The 21,966-nt window shown below is 38.8% G+C and overlaps 1 protein-coding gene across 1 annotated transcript; it reads right to left on the reverse strand.

Moving 5' to 3' along the window:
* Positions 1 to 1,050: 1,050 nt before the first annotated feature.
* On the reverse strand, positions 1,051 to 6,118 carry LOC135080950 (uncharacterized). Its single transcript, XM_063975672.1, has 8 exons — positions 5,923 to 6,118; positions 5,299 to 5,636; positions 4,721 to 4,855; positions 4,138 to 4,278; positions 2,800 to 2,850; positions 2,525 to 2,593; positions 1,884 to 2,014; positions 1,051 to 1,206 (listed from the first exon to the last, which is right to left on the reverse strand). The coding sequence occupies exons 1-8, from the start codon at positions 6,003 to 6,005 to the stop codon at positions 1,051 to 1,053; spliced, it is 1,104 nt and encodes a 367-aa protein (XP_063831742.1). The 5' UTR covers positions 6,006 to 6,118.
* Positions 6,119 to 21,966: the final 15,848 nt, after the last annotated feature.

The raw sequence follows: 21,966 nt of genomic DNA on the forward strand, positions 1-21,966 counted from the left end.
GCGGCGGAATGTTATCAGCTGCTGCTCCAGCTCCGATATCAGTTCCTTCACGTACGCTGGTGGGGCCGAACGTTCTAGTTCCAGTCCTGGAATTTTTTTTAGCTATAATAGTATACAACTGACAAGATGATTGAGTTTGATTAAAGTTAAAGATCCTGACATAAATAGGAGTTGCAGTGGTGGGATAATTCCCATTAACTGTTACATTGGGACAACAAATGTGATGATAACTGGGTAATGACAGATAATAAAAAAATATTAGACACGTATTTTTTTTTCATCGGAAATTATTACAGTATTGTATTATATTGAGTTGAAATGTCGCGTGACATCACTTTTGTTTGAGTAAAAAATCTACATAAGCGTGAGATAATGCGTCATTTCAATTCGATGTAGCACTGTTATTATTTAATTATGAAAGAAAATAAAAAATGCGAGTCAAATATTTTCTAATTATCTGTCTGACGGACTAATAAATAACGAAAAAAAAAAAATTGAAATTTTGTAATCTAGCCTGCCTATTATGTACAGAAAACACGTATACAAACTTGGAGAAATTGTATTATAGCAGCCCAACTGTGTCGGTGTCGGATTTTCCGAATTGAGATCCACTATTGTGGTGGACTCACTCGTCGTTCGTTCGTTTCAGCCAAATAACGTCCACAGCTGGACAAAGGCCTCTCCCAAGGTTTTCCACAATGAACGGTCCTGCGCTGCCCGCATCCAGGCTCTTCCCGCGACCTTTACCAGATCGTCGGTCCACCTAGTAGGAGGCCTGCCCACGCTACGTCTTCCAGCCCGTGGTCGCCACTCGAGAATTTTCCTGCCCCAACGGCCATCGTCTCTACGAGCTATGTGCCCCGCCCACTGCCACTTGATTTTAGCAATTCTGCGAGCTATGTCGGTTACTTTGGTTCTCCTGCGGATCTCCTCATTTCTGATTCGATCACACAGGGAAACTCTAAGCATAGATGGACTCACTCGTAACACAGGCATATTTGGCTTACTGGGACTATTAGTAATTTGTTTCTACAAAAAACACTCATTTTATTAACCTGGTTGTGCCGCTTCCCTCGCAGCGCCCTCGGCAGCCGCTAGGGCTGCGGCGGCGGCGGAGCGGAGCCTCCGCGAGTGAGCCCGCGCTCTACTGACCTCTCCACTTAAAGATAGCGCCAGCCTGAGAGTGGACTCTGCTTCGCGAGCCACCTGGGAACGGCGCTTATTATTAAGGGCGAGAATTATATGCAAATTTACAACTGTACAAATAATAATAAACAAATAAATAAATATCCTTGGACATTATACACTACGCTTCTAGTCCCAAACTAAGCAAAACTTGTACTATGGGCACTAGACAACGGATAAAAACATACTTAAATACATACATATTATACATAGTAACACTCAGACCCATCACTGAAATTAAAATTCATCATTTCAATTTCTGCGCGACCGGGAAGAATCGAACCCGGGACCTCTCGGCATATTAGTTCGTTCCGAACCACTACACCAAACGGCCGACTAAAAACTGTATGTTTCCCAAATATAAATAAATAGTCTTTATATTTAGGGCCCTACATCATTATGATGTGGATATTCCATAAAAAATATATGGTGATGATGATAGCATAAAAAGTAACTATTGACTAGTGATGTCCATATAACCTATCTATTTCATACAACAACATAATAACAGAGGAAATAATGTTATTTATGAATGTCTCTATAAAAAGGCAGAGTAATGCTCTGAACAGACTGACTGACTGAACTGACTGGAAGTTCTTGAAAAATAATAAATTAAATCCTATACATTGAAATAAATAAATTAAATAATTATAACTCAGTCAATAAAATAATAAATGAAGGGTAACAAGCTTAATTACCTTGTGCAATGGTTTGATGGAGACCCTCATGACATCAGAACTCAAGGACTTCTGTTTCTTGACAAACTCCTTGAATGTGTCTATGGTGGTGGATATTTCATTTGGAAGCTTCTGCTGCTTTGGTGGTTCAGCTGCAAATATTACAAGTTCATTTATAAACCAGTCATTTATATTAAAAAAGTAATTATTAAAACAGGTATTACCTACAGGTCCAGCACAGAGTCAAGTGTCTGAGGTATGGGAACAGTGCAGGAGGGTGTTTTTGATCACAAAAATCTATTCGATATCAATTGTCAGCGAGACTTTCAGACTTGTGAGATGTTCTGTTCTGTCACGTGATCACGTCATATCACACTGTCTATCGCCCGTATTCACAAATGATGCTTGTTTAAGTGAAGCAGCAGATCGAACGCACAGCGTTGAATAGAGCTCTGTGATTGGTTCGCAGGGTTCGAAATTATCGGATAATTATCCTATAATGGTTCGTATGTCACCCTGTGCGTTCACGCGCACTGTGAGACCTCATAGTAATGTTTGTGAATACGGGCGTATGTCGCTACCTCAGGCACTTACTCAGATATGTGCTAAACTCTTTTGTTTATGCCTGTAACTACTTCTATTGGTAAAAATAGTTTACTCACTTTTGACATCTGCTGCATTTCCAGTCCCAGTAGAGGGCGCTACGCCACCCAATCCAAGACTAGTGGAGCCTGCACAAATACAAATATTATTAAAAAAGCTTTTTGGTTCATTTCATTTAATATACAAAAAGTTGAAAAGATTACCAACTTTAGCCTAATTGCATTAAATGTGTAAGTAACTTAACATTTAATTTTGATTCCATTTTAAAGAACTAAAATATTGAAAAAAAAAAAGTTTTTGAAAGGCAAATGATTTAAAACCAATTCAAAATTACCTAATGTCGAAGGTTGTGTACCGGTCACAGTGGTTGTTCCTAATTTTGTACCTAAAAAGCCAATTGAAAGTAAATAAAACAGAATATAATTTTGTGCACAGAATACAAAATAAAATAAATGAACTAACAACATATTGGAAACAAAACACTAGAAAATATATCAATGAAAAAAGATACATACTAATAAAACAATTATTTATTAGAAAGAAATAATACCTAGTAGTACAAAGACTAAGTATGGATAAATGATTTCTAAATACTGCAGTATTACCACAGAATAATAATAAGTACTACGTACAGAAGTTTTACTTCGCGAAGGTATTTAAAAAAATGTATGCTCAATGTCATTAACAATATGGTGTAATTTAGCCTGTCTCAAGAGTTAAGCACCATTTTGTTGACAAACGTCAGTGTTCGGCACTGCACCGAAGCTATAGGGCTGACTTCGGTAAAATGATGTGACGTGAGGTGCCAAACTGCGGAAAATGGCGGAGGAAATACATGATTTAGCATGAATTATCATGAATAATATTAACTATTTATTTACCTCTCAGTGTCTTGAGGCAACTTAAAAAAGTACTTTCTGTGTTTTTATTATTATTATTTAGGCAGTTAAATACTGCACAGTATTTAGTACACCATTTTCTTTATTTTCTTCCATCATACACAAGAATACGCGTGCGTGAGTCAATGTTCGCTCGTATGTGAGGCCTTGTCGAATAGTATCCTGTAGGTGGGCCATCGTGCGTGTTTTGTTTTAGATGTAAACTCGCGGAGATGAACAGGCCTGGTATTACGTACAAAACTTATCATTCAGAGTATCTCACCGCAAGATGGTGACATAGTTTTGTAACAGTTTCTTTTAGGGCTCTTAGTGGTATAACTGCACGGGTCACAAGCTATCGGACTCAGTTCAAAAGTAGGTTTCGGACTGGCTTCAAAGTGTGCTGATGGTAACATTTGGAAGGTCTGGGTTATTGGCACGAAGGGGCTAACGTATGGAGAGCTTTGGTGAGGAAACATGGTTCTGGAAAGAATTGGAGTCTAGTTATAGGGATTTCAGGTTTTGTTTTGCATCTGTCCCTTTTTTAGCACTATGTATTAGACAAAAACAGTTAAGTATGTATACCACAATTATATGAAGCCCAATATAAAAAATATTTTTCGTCTTAGCCATATACTTAAAACATAATTCCAACTCAAGCATAATTATGTTATTTGATTAAACTGTGACTGGCTGAAGTGCAATAATGAACCATTAAAAATTAATTATCTCGATCAATTTCTGAATTCAGATTATAACCTTTTTTAATAATATAGATCTTGGTCGGCACTCACCAAATAGACTTGACGATGTTGTGGCAGAGCTAGTGGCACCCCAAAGCCCTGTAGAGGCAGTTGTGCCCCCAAAACTAAAGCCACCCAGTCCACCGAGCCCAGTAGCGGCCGCTGTGGTGGTTGTCGCTCCGAAAGTTGGCACTGGATTAAAAATAACATTTATTAGCCAATAAAAACTGAATATTTTGTCAGTGTATAAATTATTGAGTGCTCTTTAATAGAAAATTCATAGAAAACTAATTGTTTTTTATTTAAGAGAAAAAATTATAAACAACCATAAAACTAGGAAATACAACAATAATCTTCTATCTTTGTAATTAGCTGTAGGTTGTTTACATAAAATTACCTTGTAGTTATAAAAATAATTAGCTGTAATTGTTTGACAATACAATCATGCTCATATTCATAAACATTATTATGAGGTCTCACAGTACGCGTGGACGCACGAACTAATCACAGAGCTCTATTCAATGCTGTGCGTTCAATTTGCTGCTTCACTTCAGTAAGCATTGTTTGTGAATACGGGACGTCATACTCTGAAAGATACATTTTACAGTTAATTACAAACATAAAGATGTCTCACCAGCGGCTGTAGAAGTGCTGGCGCTTCCAAAGTTAAGGCCACCGGTGCCAAGCCCCGTGGCCCCAAATGCAGGAGTGCTTGTCGTGCCGAACGCTGGTGTGGTAGTGGCACCAAAGGCCGGAGTTGTAGTTGATCCTAAAACAATTTAATTAAATAATGATTAAATTTTCAATCCTAAAACAAAAATAAATTAAAACAGAGTCTCTTCTGCATTAGCTATGCAGTGCAAGTGTAATGGGAGTATGTATGACTAAATTCATTGTTATGATTAAGTTCTGGCATAGTTCTATTCATGAATAAATAAATAAATAAAATAAATAGTATAATAATGAGTATTGCATAGTTATGGCAACAAGCAAACCAAGGTTCTATGAAATTAATAGATGGTTATAGTAGTCTAGTAACTTTAAGCCAAACTACTGCAATGGAACAAACCATAATGTTAATGCAGACTAGTTTGACTCGGCACAAATGCAAGCATATTACAACAATTACATTGAAGTTAATGTTTTGATCATTATTCTTTAATATAATAATATGCATTGTGTGTACTATAACAAAGCAGAAATACTTCTTACCAAAGGTTGGAGCCGATGTCGCCCCGAATGTAGGTGCAGCTGAAGCAGCCCCAAAGGTTGGGGCACCTCCGAAGGCAGGTGTAGCTCCAAAACTAGGAGTAGTAGTCGCCCCAAAGGCCGGTGCAGTTGAAGTGGCGCCAAACGAAGTGTTAGCAGCGCCAAATGAGGTGTTAGCAGCGCCAAATGACGTGTTAGCCCCGCCAAATGACGTATTAGCGGCGCCAAACGCTGGTGTAGTGGTGGTGCCGAATGCAGGCGCTGAGGTCGCAGGCGTTGATCCAAAAAGACCAGTTGATGGCTGCGACGTCGCGGTTAAACCGAATCCGGGGGTTGCTGGTCTGTAGGAAAGAATTAATGGTTAAATTGGCCCTAAAACGTGCTATTTACACCCTTGAACGAAGTTTATAGGATGGAAAACTAGTAAAGAACTGTTGTTAAAACATAAAGGTTTGAGGTTATTTTTTTACAAGGACAGTATTTTTTTTATTTCTCAAAATAAGATTGTCTTTGAATGAGATCCATAGCGAATGCTAATTATAAAAGAGCTTTGTTTTGTACATTTAGCAACATTTCACTTAAAATCCTACAAAATTGTGAAAGAAATCACAGGTAGTTAGTACTTACTTAGCCGCGCCAAAACTGAAGCCTCCTCCTCCAAGCCCAGTTGTTGCTGGGGCACTAGAAGGTGTCCCAAAAGAGAAAGACATTGTTGTAATCAACTAGATATACGATCCTTTTTGCAGTATCATCAAATTGTTAAAAGAGGTCCAAAAAAACCAAAAAAGATCGGTTGACCAAGGAAGCCATAAAATTTGACAGCTAGCTAGCCAGCTGCCAAAGCCAATGTTGCCTGTTGACAATAAAAAAATGCGTTCCGTTCAGAAATTCTAGACGCAAATAACGGAATAACGTTATCAGTTATTGAAAACGCACATGTCAAAAGATGTCAAAGTGACAAAATTCATTATTTTCTGATACCGAAAAAGCTGAAAACATGAATCATCTTTGTAACGGAGGTAATTTGATGAATTCATGTAGAATTATGTTTAAAACGACTCCAGTAAATGTTGGCATACCTTGGAAGATGGTTCCATATCCGAAACGGGTGGATACTCTGAAACCGCCACCAGTGCTGCTTCCAGATGAACAATTCAACAGGCTCATCACAGGCAACATGCGCCCCGAATCGTCAATTACAAAAAGTACTGAAATTGTTAGTTGTACTTTTGTTTAATTTTGATTTTCGGGCAAACGAGGAACATTATATTTTGCTTTCGTTTTTTACCCTTGAATAAAAGTATATTTTTAAACTATTTCCTGGTATTATATCTTCTAATCCTCCAAAACATAATCGTAATCAAATTAATTAGTAATCAAAGTAGCAATTTGAATCAGCAGATACACTTTGTTTTTAATATAAGGTTTACAGTAAAACGACATCTACACTACGTTAACAAAACTAACTAGGTACTATTGAATAACCCTCCTGGCGCATTCGGGTAAAAAGGCCGTCTAAACTGACTACCTACCTGATTTTTGAAAGATTGTAGAGATGTCGTTTTTTCCTTAATTTGCAAGAAAGAATAACCTAAATACAGATTCCTCAGATTTCTACAATAAATAAAAAGACATCAACCCATTCTTGAGTTTTGAGCTGAGCAACACAATTTTTTAAATTATTAACCTATTTATCAATAAATCATATCATATTGTATGTAATGTAGGTACCTACTTAGGTATGTTATTTTTTTATGGAGGAGGTAGGTTTATGCACATTTTCATAATTAGGTACACCATCCACCTTTGACGTCGAATAGGTATTATAATCAAATGGATGCAGGCAGCTACCAGCCGGGCGATGTGGAAATCATTGGAGGAGGCCTATGCATATGTTCAGCAGTGGACGTCATGTGGCTGAGAATGATGATGATGATGATGATGATTTTATTCAAAACCATTTAATTATATTTAACTAGGAAGCTACTCTACATCCTTCTATTATGGAAGTGATTTTGTAATGTATACCTAAGCATTTCAATTATTTGAGGCAATATCGGCAGTGCTCGATCGCTACAACAACGTCTCAACTTAAATTAAATTCTTAGTAAGGGGATCTTGTTTGAGAACCGTTTCAGTTTCAGTATAACCACTGCCTTCTGCTTTGGCCGCCTTGTGGATTGTTGTTTTGTTTAAGGCTTCTGCGCTCGGGATTGAAAATAAATTAGCCGTGTACCTTTATAAAACAAAGTTAGCATTATTTTATTAATTTCCAGTGAAGCACCGGAAGTAACATGTTATCCAGGCCAATGGAGACTAGAAATTTTGTAAATAAAGTATGGTAAAAATCGACCCTATAACATCGGTTGAACTGTCCCATTTAAATTACTTCATTTGAAATCACAGGCCACTGAATGCATACAGTGATTCTTCATCAATTTGACTGCATAAGGGGCCTTTTACATTGAAACTTTTTGGAGCGATACAAACAAACGCGATTCAGTCGCTTTCGCGATGCAGTCGCTGCAAAAGTTGCAATGTGTAAACTGCCTATGTTGGAAAAATTGCTAGTTTCTATACACTCGGACGTGGGTAAATGTTCCCAAACACCATCAACTTGCATTACACCACCCGTTGTATATTCAGGGTTGCCAGTCTTCCGCCCAAAAATACGCGACTCTGTTTTAAATTTGCAACTCGCTCCGTACATTTTACGACGGTGGCCGAGGTGACGTGACCTTTTGAGGTATCGCCAATTTGGCCGAATAAAGTTGTATCTAGTGATGTTATATGATAGACAATATGTAGTATGTTATCGATAACTTGCCCGAGGACGAATAAGTAGGCAGCGTATCTGTGGCTAACACCTTATTCGACCACTTGCGAATAATTTTGGAAAATTTTGGAATATTCATCTACAAAATAATAAATAGGTACGCATTGTCTTAATAGGTTAAGTCTATTTTTTGGCCGTTCATTACCCGTTTATCAAAACCATGGCACGGCATCCACAAGTAGGATAATAAGGACAGACATCATTGGCTCATCGCAACATTAGGCACATTATCCGTCCACTAATCTGCAAAGTTCGTATCAGTGAGTTTGCCAGTGCCCGCATGACCCTAGTTGTTAGGCTGAAGAATGTCTGTTAGCGCTGCTTTTTCATGTTTACTGTCACTGCTCTTTTTATCAAAGAAACTGCTTCACTCGACACACGAGATCCTGAAAAAAACATAAGAATTAAGTAAGTTGTCTTACGCTCGTATTCACAAATATTACTTGAGGTGAGGAGGAGGTCTCACGGTGCACGTCGACGCACAGGGTGACACGAACCAATCACAGCTCTATTCAACATTGTGCGTTCGATTTGCTGCTTCACTTAAGCAAGCATCGTTTGTGAATACGGGTTAATAAATTCAAATTATCTTCACCACGCAATATCGAATGGTACAGCATCACTATGTATCCAAGGTCATAAACCGCCCAAAGACCGCTACGCACTTGTTTATCGGCTCGAACCACTTCGGTTTTATCGACAATAAAAGCTGCGAATGTCTAGGGCAATCTGCCGCGACCTCTCCTATTTACAGAGCTTTAACTAGGATAGGAAAAGAATTACAAACGAAAGGCTTTCGGTGATTGAACGACCGATGTCTATGGCGTGACAAATTGTGAGCGTTTGGTCCAGCATTAAGGACGTAGCTCATTTATCAACATGGAAAGGGATCGTAACCGTATCAATTCAAGGCGGTCAGTATTATTTGTATGAAACTCCATACTGGAAAGCACACTTATCCGTACAGTAAACGCCTCGCTTCGCGATCACGCGAACGGCGATGACAGCTCGCGAAAGGCGATACGGTGTTCATCCCTTTCCGAGTTGATAAGTCTGCTATGAGCTTTAGGATCATTTTTAGGGTTCCGAAAATTTATAAAGATACAGAACACAAAATCACACTCGTCTGCCGGTCTAATCACCTGTCAAAGGCAATTTTCTATCAGATGTAATCATTGAACAGGATTAAGACGACGATTTAGCGTAGCAATGGGCAACTCTACAAAAGAGCACCTGTTTGCATTTTAGTTAATAATATATTATCGGTTTCTATTGTAGTTAAAAGTGTTTAATAGTTCGTGTGCCGGTACCGTTTTTTGGTAAAAATAAAGTTTCCATCTTTATTTCAATTAATAAACGCAATCTTCTCCGAAAGCGATTCTCGTCCTTAACGTAGGCACTTCGTGTTGACAGAACGAATCTCATCAAGCAATCGTTTCTCGTCGGAGTCGGCACCAAACTCCATCCCAATTTTTCGTGATAGAAGCCTGGAGTTGTTTACATACAATCACGGAGGTTTTAACGATCAATATTTATTCGTTTTCCCATCTACGGAAATGTAGAGATCCGATTCTGAACGATTCTGCGAGTACGAAATCGATTAAGAGCACTTTCTGATTGTGGACGTAATAGATTTGCATATTTCTTTTGTTAGTTTTTGAAGCGATAATGTCGTCCTACCAATAGTTGTCTCAGGCAGAAATCACGTGGTGGGTAGATAGATTAGATACCTAAGCTTGGCGCATAGGCCGGTCACCAATTCAAGGAGTTCCATATAACTTTCTGCAGTACGCATACCGCATATCAGGTATGCGTACCTAAAGCATTATGATCACATTAAAAGGGTAGTGTTCTTTCTGTATAATGTATTTGACATTGTCAATAAAAAACCCATCGATAATTCGCGTGGGCCTTAACAACCGAGGCGTCGGTCTTTACGAGCCTGTCTGTCAATTCATGGCAAAAGGGTTATCGACATTTTTATTTCGTCCTTTTAACTTTTGTTTCAGAAAGGCGCATGACCTTTCTCGAGGCTCCTTTGATTTGGTGTTTTTTCAAAGTCAAAGTCAAAGTCAAAATTTCTTTATTTGTTTAGACTAATAAATAGTTCTTACAAACGTTTCTACGAAGTTCCGGCTGTCTAGACCAGCGACACTCAACCTTTTTATAGGCGCCATAAGGCGACCACGTTTGAGAGGGATCCCGTTTGAATTAGTGCTACATAGAGCTGCAACATATTTTATTATTTGGGTACCTATTTAGGTGTAAATAAACAACATAACAACCTAGGCGCAGACCACCGACTTTTAGTTGGCTAATAGTTAGGCCCGATTTTAATTTGTATGAAGAATCTACAGATACCAAATCGGTGTAATGTGCTCATACATCTCATCTCCATACTGATTAACTGCCCGACTATTAGCCAACTACAAATCGGTGGTCTGCGCCTACAAGGCTAAATAAAACCTAACGTAGGAAAACGCCACTACAGCGTCGTCGTGGAAATTCTTTTTGTCAAGCAGTGTTTTGAAAGCACAGCACTAAGTCGAAATGCAGTACCTAACTATGCCGAGTGGGCTTAGTTTGCTGTCTTGGCTGTACTTTAGTGTTGTACCCACATGGGTACAATACATAATATAGGTGTAGTCTAGCTTGACCAACGGTCCGTGAATTAATTATTATAGCCAATCCATCCCTGTCGGTTCGCGTGCGTCTGTGGCTGTCATCCCTTTGTGCAGGCCGCAGAGATTGCCATGCACTATTTAGGTAGAAAGAAACAGAGGCCCCGCCGGCGTGGCTTTTGAAAATAAAAAAATTACAGTCGACACTAAGGCCTGGATTGCACCATTTTACTTTGACTGTAACAAACGTCAAAAATCCGTCAAACTCCATACAAAAATAATCGGTTACGGTTGTACAAAGTTCGGTCAAAGTTTGGTGGTGCAACTCAGCCTAAGGGCTATATTTCACCGGGACACCATGGCGGCGCAACCAGTCGCCGGCTACCAACAAAATGTATACAGCTCTATAGAGAGTTACTCACCTGGTGTCCGTTTGGTTGCGCAAAGCTGTATACATTTTGTTGGTAGCGGCGACTGGTTGCGCCGCCATGGTGTCCCGGTGAAATATAGCCCTAAGTGCTCGAAACTAAGTGATAAAGATAGAGGCTCTACTTTGGAAAGGGATCTTGGTGACTTTATTGTCTGAAACGAAGTTATTTATCGTGGTTCGAAGGACACGTTAGGCCGTAGGTCCAATGGAATGGGACATGGCAGACGTGTAACATAATGTTTGATACCAGAGTTCTTATAGGGATGACTATAAAGGACAGTAGTACACGTTGATTGAAGCACTGTTCACTGTTTTGTGTCTTGTTTGGTAGCAGTTAACTAGAGTTCTGCCTATTTTTCCGTGCTGCTTCTTCCAGCAAGCTTAGTGTTTGCTGCAGGTGCAATAAGTAAGCTTATTGTACTATAGTTACTGCCCATTTCCTCGCTGCTTTTGCCAGCATGCTTAGCGTTTGTGAAAACTGTCATTAATAGCAGGCATCATAGCTCAACTACAGTTACTGCCTATTTCCCCGTGCTGCTTCTGCACCTGGCATGCTCTAAGTGTGATCAATAAACAGGCATAGTCTGACTAAAGTCCGGTCGCCGAGCACGTAGAATTTCGTCTAATGACCCCAAGCTACCCATCCTTATCGCTCGTGAGTAATTATATTGCTGTCGCGACTGTGCGACGGGCGGCCGCAGAGAGTGTGCGAACTATAGAGTTACTGCCTATTTTCCCGGTGCTGCTTCTGCCAGCATGCTTAGCGTTTGCTGTAGGTGGTAGGTGGTGCGTGGCGCGGTGGAGCCGGCGCGTCGCATCGATCGACACCTGTGGCGGGCTTGAGGCGACGACTTCCCTGTTCCATACGTTACTGTGCGCGTTTGGGACTGGACTCTGTGTTTTAATCAATTTGGAGATTGCTGTGTTATCACAATCGGCTAAACCTTAAGGTTTACAGCTGCCTGTCGGGTAATTAAAGTCTACATGGTCAATTTGACCAACTTCTTGAAGTTTGATTAAATTAAACTTTTACAAATTTTTAGGTATGGAGTTGGATGATAAAAATTAGGACTTTTATTTTTCAAAAGCTAGATAGGTAAATACTTATTATTATTCCAAGAACATAACTACAAATACTTTGGTCTGAAAGATTTTCAGAATGTTCCTTGCGCTTCTCCTTATACGAGTAGGTACAAGTAATTATCCAGCTTAATTAAGAACACCCTCTACTGTAATACTATTAAGTAAGTACTTGTAGTTGATAAATAAAGAAATATTTTTTACGTGGGTTGGCGTCAGGCATGCCAGTAAAAGCATTTCAGCATTTCCCGCAGCCGTTAACGTTCTACGGCGGTCTGTCTGCATTTTATTGCATTACCGATGCTTCGAACAAAATGTTTCCGAGTTAGGGCGAGGGGAAATTTCTCAGACACATAAATTACTTCCAACTCACACTACTTGAAATGCTTTTAGTATAATACTAATGAAAGGACAATGTTCGTTCTCCATACATTGTTCGCCTAAGAACCAACAATTTTGACATATTACTACCCGAAAGCGAAATAATACGATTCTGTGTGTAAGAACAATGATTCCTGATGGACACTTGCCATAAAATTAATGATTAAGAATATTAAATCACAGCGATTTTATAATATGTCGTTTATGACAACATGGCGTCTAATGTATTGTGTGAATGTATGAACACCGATTCGCGAAAAATGTTTTGTATTGTCGTCACGCCGAGTCGCAGCCAAATAGTATAAAATAATAGAAAAAGTTTTAGAAATACAACTCGACATTCCACTTTTATAATATGCCCACATATTGCACGTAAATAAACAACATGAATCGTAGGTTGTTTCCACCCTTGTCATCTGACACATGAAATAAACTCCTATTGTATTATAGATATCGAAGCCGAATCGTATATAATAATAGAATGGGTTTTGGAGATCACTCGGGGTTCCACTTTTATAAAAAACCTACATATTGCATAAAAATAACACGAATCATGAGTTTTCTTTTCACCATTTACATCTGACACGAGATAACAAACTCCTATCTCCATGACTACCGTCGTAGTCTATGCCAAAGACTACAATATTTTAAGCAAGAAGTTTCAAACCTTAGCGGCTACAGTAACCCCTGGGCCACATACATCATGATAACATTCGGTCGACACCGGAACGAAGTCTTGCGATTATGCAAAAAAGCATCGTATTCTAGTGCGGCTATATCACGTTCAACCGGGGTTTTAATTCGACTAAATTCCTGACTAAAGACTGGAAGAAAATACGCCGCATTGTATGAGCACTTCGTGTTCGTTAAAGCGGCTTCAGATCTAGAGCCCACATAGTTTTCTTTCCAATAATATCCGCAAGTAGCGCTGCATGATCTTTACAACAAAAACGGCAATAGTTATTAAGGTGCCAAAATTATATGATTACTTTGGCACGGTATTATACACGTTCGAAGATTTGTCATTTTCATTCATTTCATCATCATCATCATCATTTCAGCCACAGGACGTCCACTACTGAACATAGGCCTCCCCCAATGACTTCCACATCGCACGGTTGGTAGCGGCCTGCATCCAGCGCCTTCCCACTACCTTTATCAGGTCGTCGGTCCACCTTGTGGTGGGTTGACATTGCAGAATATGACTTTTGATAGGTTCATCATAGAATTCGGCGGGGATATCCTCACGGAGGAAGTTCGAAAAAGGGCGGAACAAGATCTTATAATAATGCAAGGCCGAAGCTGTAACGCGCGTGCTCCTACGTGTAATCCGGCGAGTATGCAATAAATAGTAATGTCTGGTAAATAGTGGTAATACGTATCGTTCATTCGTTCGTTTCAGCCGAAAAGACGTCCACTGCTGGACAAAGGCCTCCCCCAAGGATTTCCACGAAGACCGATCCTGCACCGCTCGCATACAGGCACCTCCCGCGACCTTCACCAGATCGTCGGTCCACCTAGTGGGAGGCCTGCCCACGCTACGTCTTTCGGCTCGTGGTCGCCACTCAAGAACTTTCCTGCCCCAGCGGCCATCAGCTCTACGAGCTATGTGCCCCGCCCCGTCTATGTCTATATGCGCTACGATTACAGGGTATCATTTTGCATAGTCGCAAGACTTCACTCCGCTGCTGTCAAATCAATGTCGCATAATGTTATCGCAATGTGTGTGGCCCTTGGCCAAATCACAGAAGCCTATGCGAAGAAAGAGCACTTGAATGACAATGAAAATCAGGGTTACCATTTTATAAGATCTCCTCACTATTGAGGGTAACAAAGTAACATTAATAATCTAGCCATTAATTACATTTATTACCTATACGAGAAAGTAAAGCAACATGCGGTTTTATTTTAATTTGTAAAATATTTGTAACAGTTTGTTCAAAGTTTAGTTTTACAACAGTATTGCTGTTTCAGCTGTCACTGTGAAGCTTTGGGAAAATAAATAAATAGAAAAAATATTAACATAAATATTTATTTAAGTTTTTATGTTCATTATCATAATATGCCAATTTAAGTTACACTGTGTGACAGTCTTTGACACTAAACAAACTCTTCAGCTTAATAATACCTACCTACAGGGCGTTTTTATAGTTACTCTTGCTGATGAAACAAGAAGGGTTGATTCTACTACTGAAATACAACTACTTTTCTTACAGGACCAATATCAAATTCTCAAAAAAATTCACATTCTCGTGATGGTGATAATTTCTATGGAGAGGTTTTTTTTTATATTCGGTCTCTTGGGATAAGTTATTCCATTTGAGCAGTAGAATTAATCCTTTTTATTTGATCACATATAAAAATAACACAAGTGTTTAGGAAAACTTCTTCTTTGGTATGGTATCACTACGGAGTTATAATGGCGGCAACTCTGTATCACTGACTTGTAACTTTCAAACAGTATGAATAATAAGGGCACCACATTGGTTTTCTTTCTGAAAAAAGGCTTTCACTTTTAGTACTAACCCTTTAGCACTATTTCATTGAAATAAAAATACAATAAACGCACATAAGACTGAAATTGAGTCAACTGACGTGACATTTATAATTTGTTGACATTATGACAGTTTGACAAGACTAGGGATTGAAAAAGTTTTAATTGAAAAAGTAAAATGACAATTTATTAAAACGATTCACAAGGATATAATCGATTAAAAATATTTATAAAATGTTCTGATACTTGCCTGTAGCGATTATCCAATCCTGGTTTCTACTGAAAAACTACCTCGTGGCAAGATTTTAATAAAATAATAAAATCTTTATCTTCTCTTTCACAATCTATAAAAGTTCATTTGGTCTATTATTATACATGCGCTATGAATGAGGGTTTTCGCTATTGAAAAATCCGCGAGATGGCAATACGTAGACGTGAGGTCCAAATGCTGCATGATTGGTTATTTTTGACATGACATTGACAGATATGTCAAAATCCACCAATCATGCAGCATTTGGACCTCGCGTATACGTATTGCCATCTCGCGGATTTTTCAATCGCGAAAACCCTCATTCATGGCACATGTATGTCACAGATATGTCAAAATCCACCAATCATGCAGCATTTTGGACCTCGCGTCTACGTATTGCCATCTGGCGGATTTTTCAATCGCGAAAACCCTCATTGGCATAGATTATGAGAGACTGGCAACTATACTAGGTTGATATAATTATGTTTCTCTCACTTCAACTGGCATTGGATTCAACATCGGATTCTGACACTTTTACAGTTATGATACCATGAATATCAGTTTATGGTCCTAATTATTTTCATTTTATTTACGACCTTCGACCAGTTGGACACTTTAGATAGCTTCTTGTAATAGTGTCAATATCTTTTTAGCTTTTAACGCAAATCTAGTCTTCAAAGCAGTTTAATCGATTTATTTTATTTTCAAAATCGATATTTTATTGTCTATGATGGCCGCAGGAACATCACTATACATGGACTCCCAGCAATAAAGTACGGTAATGCCTCGTACAGATTTTATCGGCAAAAATTATGGAACTTGATAGGTTTTAGACCATGCCACGCACCAAAACGTCCGGAAGTTGTAATAGTATTATAGAATAAACGTTAAAAGACTTATTTATTTCATTTTTCAATGCTTAAGTGTCCATTAGAATGAAAGGGTGCTTAATGTATTAAAAAAAATAGAAAATAATTATGATGGGTTAATGTTTTTGGGCGGTTTTTAGGCGGTTTCTGACAATGTCCTTTACGGTCACATCATAATAATATTGGGTTGATAGGTTTAGTGGCTCCATCTATGGTGACAACCCAACGTTTCACTTTATGTGCCGCAATAAGCGCCTAACGTAGTTTAACCTTATCGATATGTGCCCTTCTAAGCATGATTTTCTTATCGATATTCAGGAGCGTGTACATCACTATTTTAATGTTTTTGTGGTACCTAGTATTTTTATGGATCAGGCAAAAGGAGTTAATTGCGCTCTTGGAAATTATCAGAGTGAATACAGAGCATTGATATTTCCAAAAATATTGGAATCCGAACAATACAAAACAATGTAGTAAGGAAACCATTAAAGTTGAAATACAACAAAAATTCTATTGCAAAACATTTCACCAGCTGCCCTCAATTTTCGTGTTTTGACCAATATTTTCACGGGCAAACGACCAAAACCAGTCGATAAAATGTTTATATTTTCCGCATCCGAAAATCTGTCCATTTCCAAATTATTTTGCGTCGTCACTCAATTTGTTTGGACAATGCTCGTGTACAAAACTGTATAATTTAATTAATAATCATACGCGAACACGACGCCAATTAAGCGTTATGTATTTAGGCGCAGGTTAATTAAGCTCCAAGCTAGATCGATGTGTAAAATTGTGTAACTATAGCTGCACGTTTCCATTGATTCACGTAGAGCCTTCAGGCTACTCAGGGTTTCAGACCCGCTTTCACACCGAAATTACAAGCGCAAGATCATTTTGTTGCTTAAAAAACTTAAACGTTGCTATGAAGTAATCGTTCAGCTGCCTAAAAGTTCGCGACAAAAGACAGCTCTACAGCTGCAATTTGCAATTGATTTGTGATTTCATGACCCTGTATCAATTTTATCCGAAATAACCGTCGTCCAAAATACCTCAGTACCTAAATAAGAAAGTCTACAATCAGTGTGTGTTAGGTACCAGTGATCACATACGGTTCTGAAACGTGGCCTCTCACTATAGGCCTTATACATATAGCTCAAAGTTGCCCAGCGTGCTATATGTATAGACGGCTTTGCTCGGTGTTTCTTGACGAGATCGAATCAGGAATGAAGAGTTCCGTAAACAAACTAATGTCGAGGATTAGCAAGTTGAAGTAGCAATGGGCTTGGGCAGGCCACATAGTACGCAGAGCAGAGCTGACCACGTATGTGTACCGGAAAGCGTAGCGTGAGACGTCCACCCAAAAGGTAGACATATGACCTCTTAAAGGAAGGCGCTGGATGCACGCTGCTACCAATCGGTCTGTCTAGAAACCATCGGGGGATAGAGATGCTTGCAATCAATACGATCATGCGTATATTGGAGATGCGCTTCATTAGTCCACACGCAAATAAACAAAAGGCCATGCATGTCGCCCCGGGGCGTCGTGCCGACATCGCAAGCGGCCTTCGACCGGCAACGGCTATGTAGCCGACATTGTCGGGATGCAAATGACATTTCACAACCATGTCCTGCCAAATTGACTAACTACATCCAAGTATTAATGAAAGATGATAGATGTATCTGAGAGCTCAATACTTTTCTTTTTATTTTCATACTTGTAAGCCTATTTTTGTGACTCGTTGTTACCACAAGCCCCAAGAGATTGTTCCCTACAAATAATTTTCCGATCGTAGGTATTTACAGTTATATCCTCTTTTCCTAAGTTAAGAACATTTTAAAAAAGAAAATTATTTTGTCTGAGTAAAATATGAATTTCTCTAAGTTTGGCCTAAAGTAACCTGAAATGATCTGAAAGAAGCAACTGAAAAGGAAATTCTATGAGGCATCTAAAGTAAATAGATTTTGCATTTTTTAGTCCGATTTCTGCGGACTATACCTACATATTTAACCGGTAGATATCTATTAGACTGAGCATTAGTATTAAGTAAGTACCTATTCGACGGAACATCAAACTAAAAACGTGGCAACTTATAATAATTAATAGGTGCCATTTTACAATAAAATATGTAACGCTTGATGTGCTCTGTATTTAAAGGTACTTTAAACCGGTCGATGCCCATCAGTCCGAGACAAAGTACACCTACAATGTCGAAGTTTGATTTTCCACGATTCATTACGGAATAGCCCGGGGGCAAGTTTAATTGGCTTCTGAGATTTTTAATTACAAACTCTGGATACACCGTCGTACTTTGTGTTTGAAGATTTTTACAATTGTGGAGGAAAGTTGATCTTTCATTCCAGAAGGAAGTTTCGCTGACACTTTTTTATTTCATTATCTACTTCGGTGAACTGAAATTAATGAGGGATGTTTAATTTAAAACAATGTTTTTGTCTTCCTTCTCGTGTTCCACTGGGTTCCACCATCTTACTTTGACAAACGTCAAAAATGTGTCAAACTCCATACAAAAAACACCGGTTATCGTTATAGTTACAGTCAAAGTTTGGTGGTGCAACTCAGCCTTAGACTTAAAGGTGCTCCCCTCACCTGAAGCATTTGCCTGTAATGTAACATGAGAGAGAGTATTACAGTGCGCAACCTGTAATGTTACAGAGTCGAGCATTACATTGTGAAGGAAGAGAACCGAGCATTACAGAGAGAAACTTGATTACACAATGTGTACTATTTTGATACAGCTTGTACTCGTACGGCTCGTACCTAACAATTGAATTTGAAATTTTACATTGTAATCTAAAATACAATGTAGGCGAATGCTCCAGGTGTGATGCGAGTAGGTAGGTAAACCTGCAAAAAACTGTCAATGATTCAATATATATTTTTTAATTTTATTATTATTTTATGCTCGATATCACCATAGAACGTCCACAGCTGATCATTGGTAGCGACCAATCGTACGTTATGGAAATCATTGCATCCAGCGCCTTCCTGCTACCTTTATGAGGTCGTCGGTCCACCTTGTCCTTGTGGGTGGCATAAAATTATAAACAAGACCTAAGATCAAGGAAGTAACTGCGAACTAGTTAAATCCTATGTAAACTTGTAGTACATTCAAAATTACAGCAAACAAAGACCTAACAAAGAGAAACAAAGGAATGTACCCAGAATCACCCACTATTATAATAGACGCGTGACGGGATTAATCGTTCGTCCCTAACTGCAGAATATTTGCCTCATCCTTATTTTATGATTAAACACCCAGCTAAATTAAAAACATAACAAAACCCCGACATCTTTACCGTGAAATCCGTAAACGCAATTAAGTCTAAACTTTACTTAACACATCTCTTCCTGCTTGTGTAACAACGACCTTATTTCCTAGCGAATAAGGGCTATGATTCGAACAGTTGTGTTCGTTCGCAGACTCTTTGTTGTCTCGTGAGGGATGCATTTTGTTCTATTTGTCTCTGTCTGCGTGTCCGCGTGTGTGTGCGATCGATGCAATTAGGGTTGACAGTTTGGGAAAGGGTTAGATTGTTCAATAAATGAAAGTCGATACAATACTCAGGAATAAGATAAAACGTAACGTTCATGTACTAGATATTTTATTAATATGCACTAATTTGGTTTCCTTAATTGTCTGAAATTTAGGAATTAATGGTTCAAAAAGTGTTCAATTTTGTAATAAGTTTAACTCTTGAATAATTTTCTACCAGCCGAATAGACAAGCGATGAAATTAAATTGTTCGTAACTGAGAATAATAAAAGTGACAGTCCAAATTACAGATTTCACTTAGGTACATCTCGGTCTTTTTTCGGATTCAGTCTGAATCTTGTAATCTCATAGGTACAGCATAAGCCAAGTTAATATGGTAAGAAAATGACACACAACAAGATTTAATTTGATAAACACTTCGGGCGGCGGTCCGCCTCGAGTGCCAAGCATCAGGGGGTGACAACAGTCGCGCAGATTAGTACTCAGCATTAGTACTTAGCCCCCAGCTATATATGGGGGGGGGGGGGATCGCCCCGGGGGCCAAGCTATGTTACGCCACCACTGTATACTCGTACGTAGTGTTTTGTCAAATTGAATTCCACAAAAACAGGAACCAGGAAATGTTCAAGCATTAGTGGCAACCCTAACTGCGTGCTATGCACTTATAAGATCGGCGCAACACAGATTAGGGCCCAGGGGACCTATAGACTGGCAGACGGCTGCCTGAAGCCTGGTTTATTCAGGTTTTCTTGACCTGTGACTTTGGAAAAGGCTGCAGTTACAGACTTACAGTCTAGAGTATAGACAATGTAAAACCGCCATTTTGATTTGCTTTGGATTGAGTTTCAAATATTTCGCGGTCGTGAAACTCATAAAGTAAAAATAATTGTTAATCTGTTAGTCATTTTAAACCATATCAATATTCAAATGTCTGAAATGTGTGTTCTATTGTGTGGTAAATTGTAAATCATACGCCTCCTATTCAATGAAATAATTTATAAAGGACAATGTTCGTTCTCCATACATTGTTCGCCTAAAGAACCAACAATTTTGACATATTACTACCCGAAAGCGAAATAATACGATTCTGTGTGTAAGAACAATGATTCCTGATGGACACTTGCCATAAAATTAATGATTAAGAATATTAAATCACAGCGATTTTATAATATGTCGTTTATGACAACATGGCGTCTAATGTATTGTGTGAATGTATGAACACCGATTCGCGAAAAATGTTTTGTATTGTCGTCACGCCGAGTCGCAGCCAAATAGTATAAAATAATAGAACAAGTTTTAGAAATACAACTCGGCATTCCACTTTTACAATATGCCCACATATTGCACGTAAATAAACAACATGAATCGTAGGTTGTTTCCACCCTTGTCATCTGACACATGAAATAAACTCCTATTGTATTATAGATATCGAAGCCGAATCGTATATAATAATAGAATGGGTTTTGGAGATCACTCGGGGTTCCACTTTTATAAAATACCTACATATTACATAAAAATACCACGAATCATGAGTTTTCTTTTCACCATTTACATCTGACACGAGATAACAAACTCCTATCTCCATGACTACCATCGTAGTATATGCCAAAGACTACAATATTTTAAGCAAGAAGTTTCAAACCTTAGCGGCTACGGTAACCCCTGGGCCACATACATCATGATAACATTCGGTCGACACCGGAACGAAGTCTTGCGATTATGCAAAAAAGCATCGTATTCTAGTGCGGCTATATCACGTTCAACCGGGGTTTTAATTCGACTAAAGTCCTGACTAAAGACTGGAAGAAAATACGCCGCATTGTATGAGCACTTCGTGTTCGTTAAAGCGGCTTCAGATCTAGAGCCCACATAGTTTTCTTTCCAATAATATCCGCAAGTAGCGCTGCATGATCTTTACAACAAAAACGGCAATAGTTATTAAGGTGCCAAAATTATATGATTACTTTGGCACGGTATTATACACGTTCGAAGATTTGTCATTTTCATTCATTTCTTCATCATCATCATCATTTCAGCCACAGGACGTCCACTACTGAACATAGGCCTCCCCCAATGACTTCCACATCGCACGGTTGGTAGCGGCCTGCATCCAGCGCCTTCCCGCTACCTTTATCAGGTCGTCGGTCCACCTTGTGGTGGGTTGACATTGCAGAATATGACTTTTGATAGGTTCATCA

The sequence above is a fragment of the Ostrinia nubilalis genome, chromosome 19, assembly GCF_963855985.1.
Source record: "Ostrinia nubilalis chromosome 19, ilOstNubi1.1, whole genome shotgun sequence".
Lineage (NCBI taxonomy): Eukaryota > Metazoa > Arthropoda > Insecta > Lepidoptera > Crambidae > Ostrinia > Ostrinia nubilalis.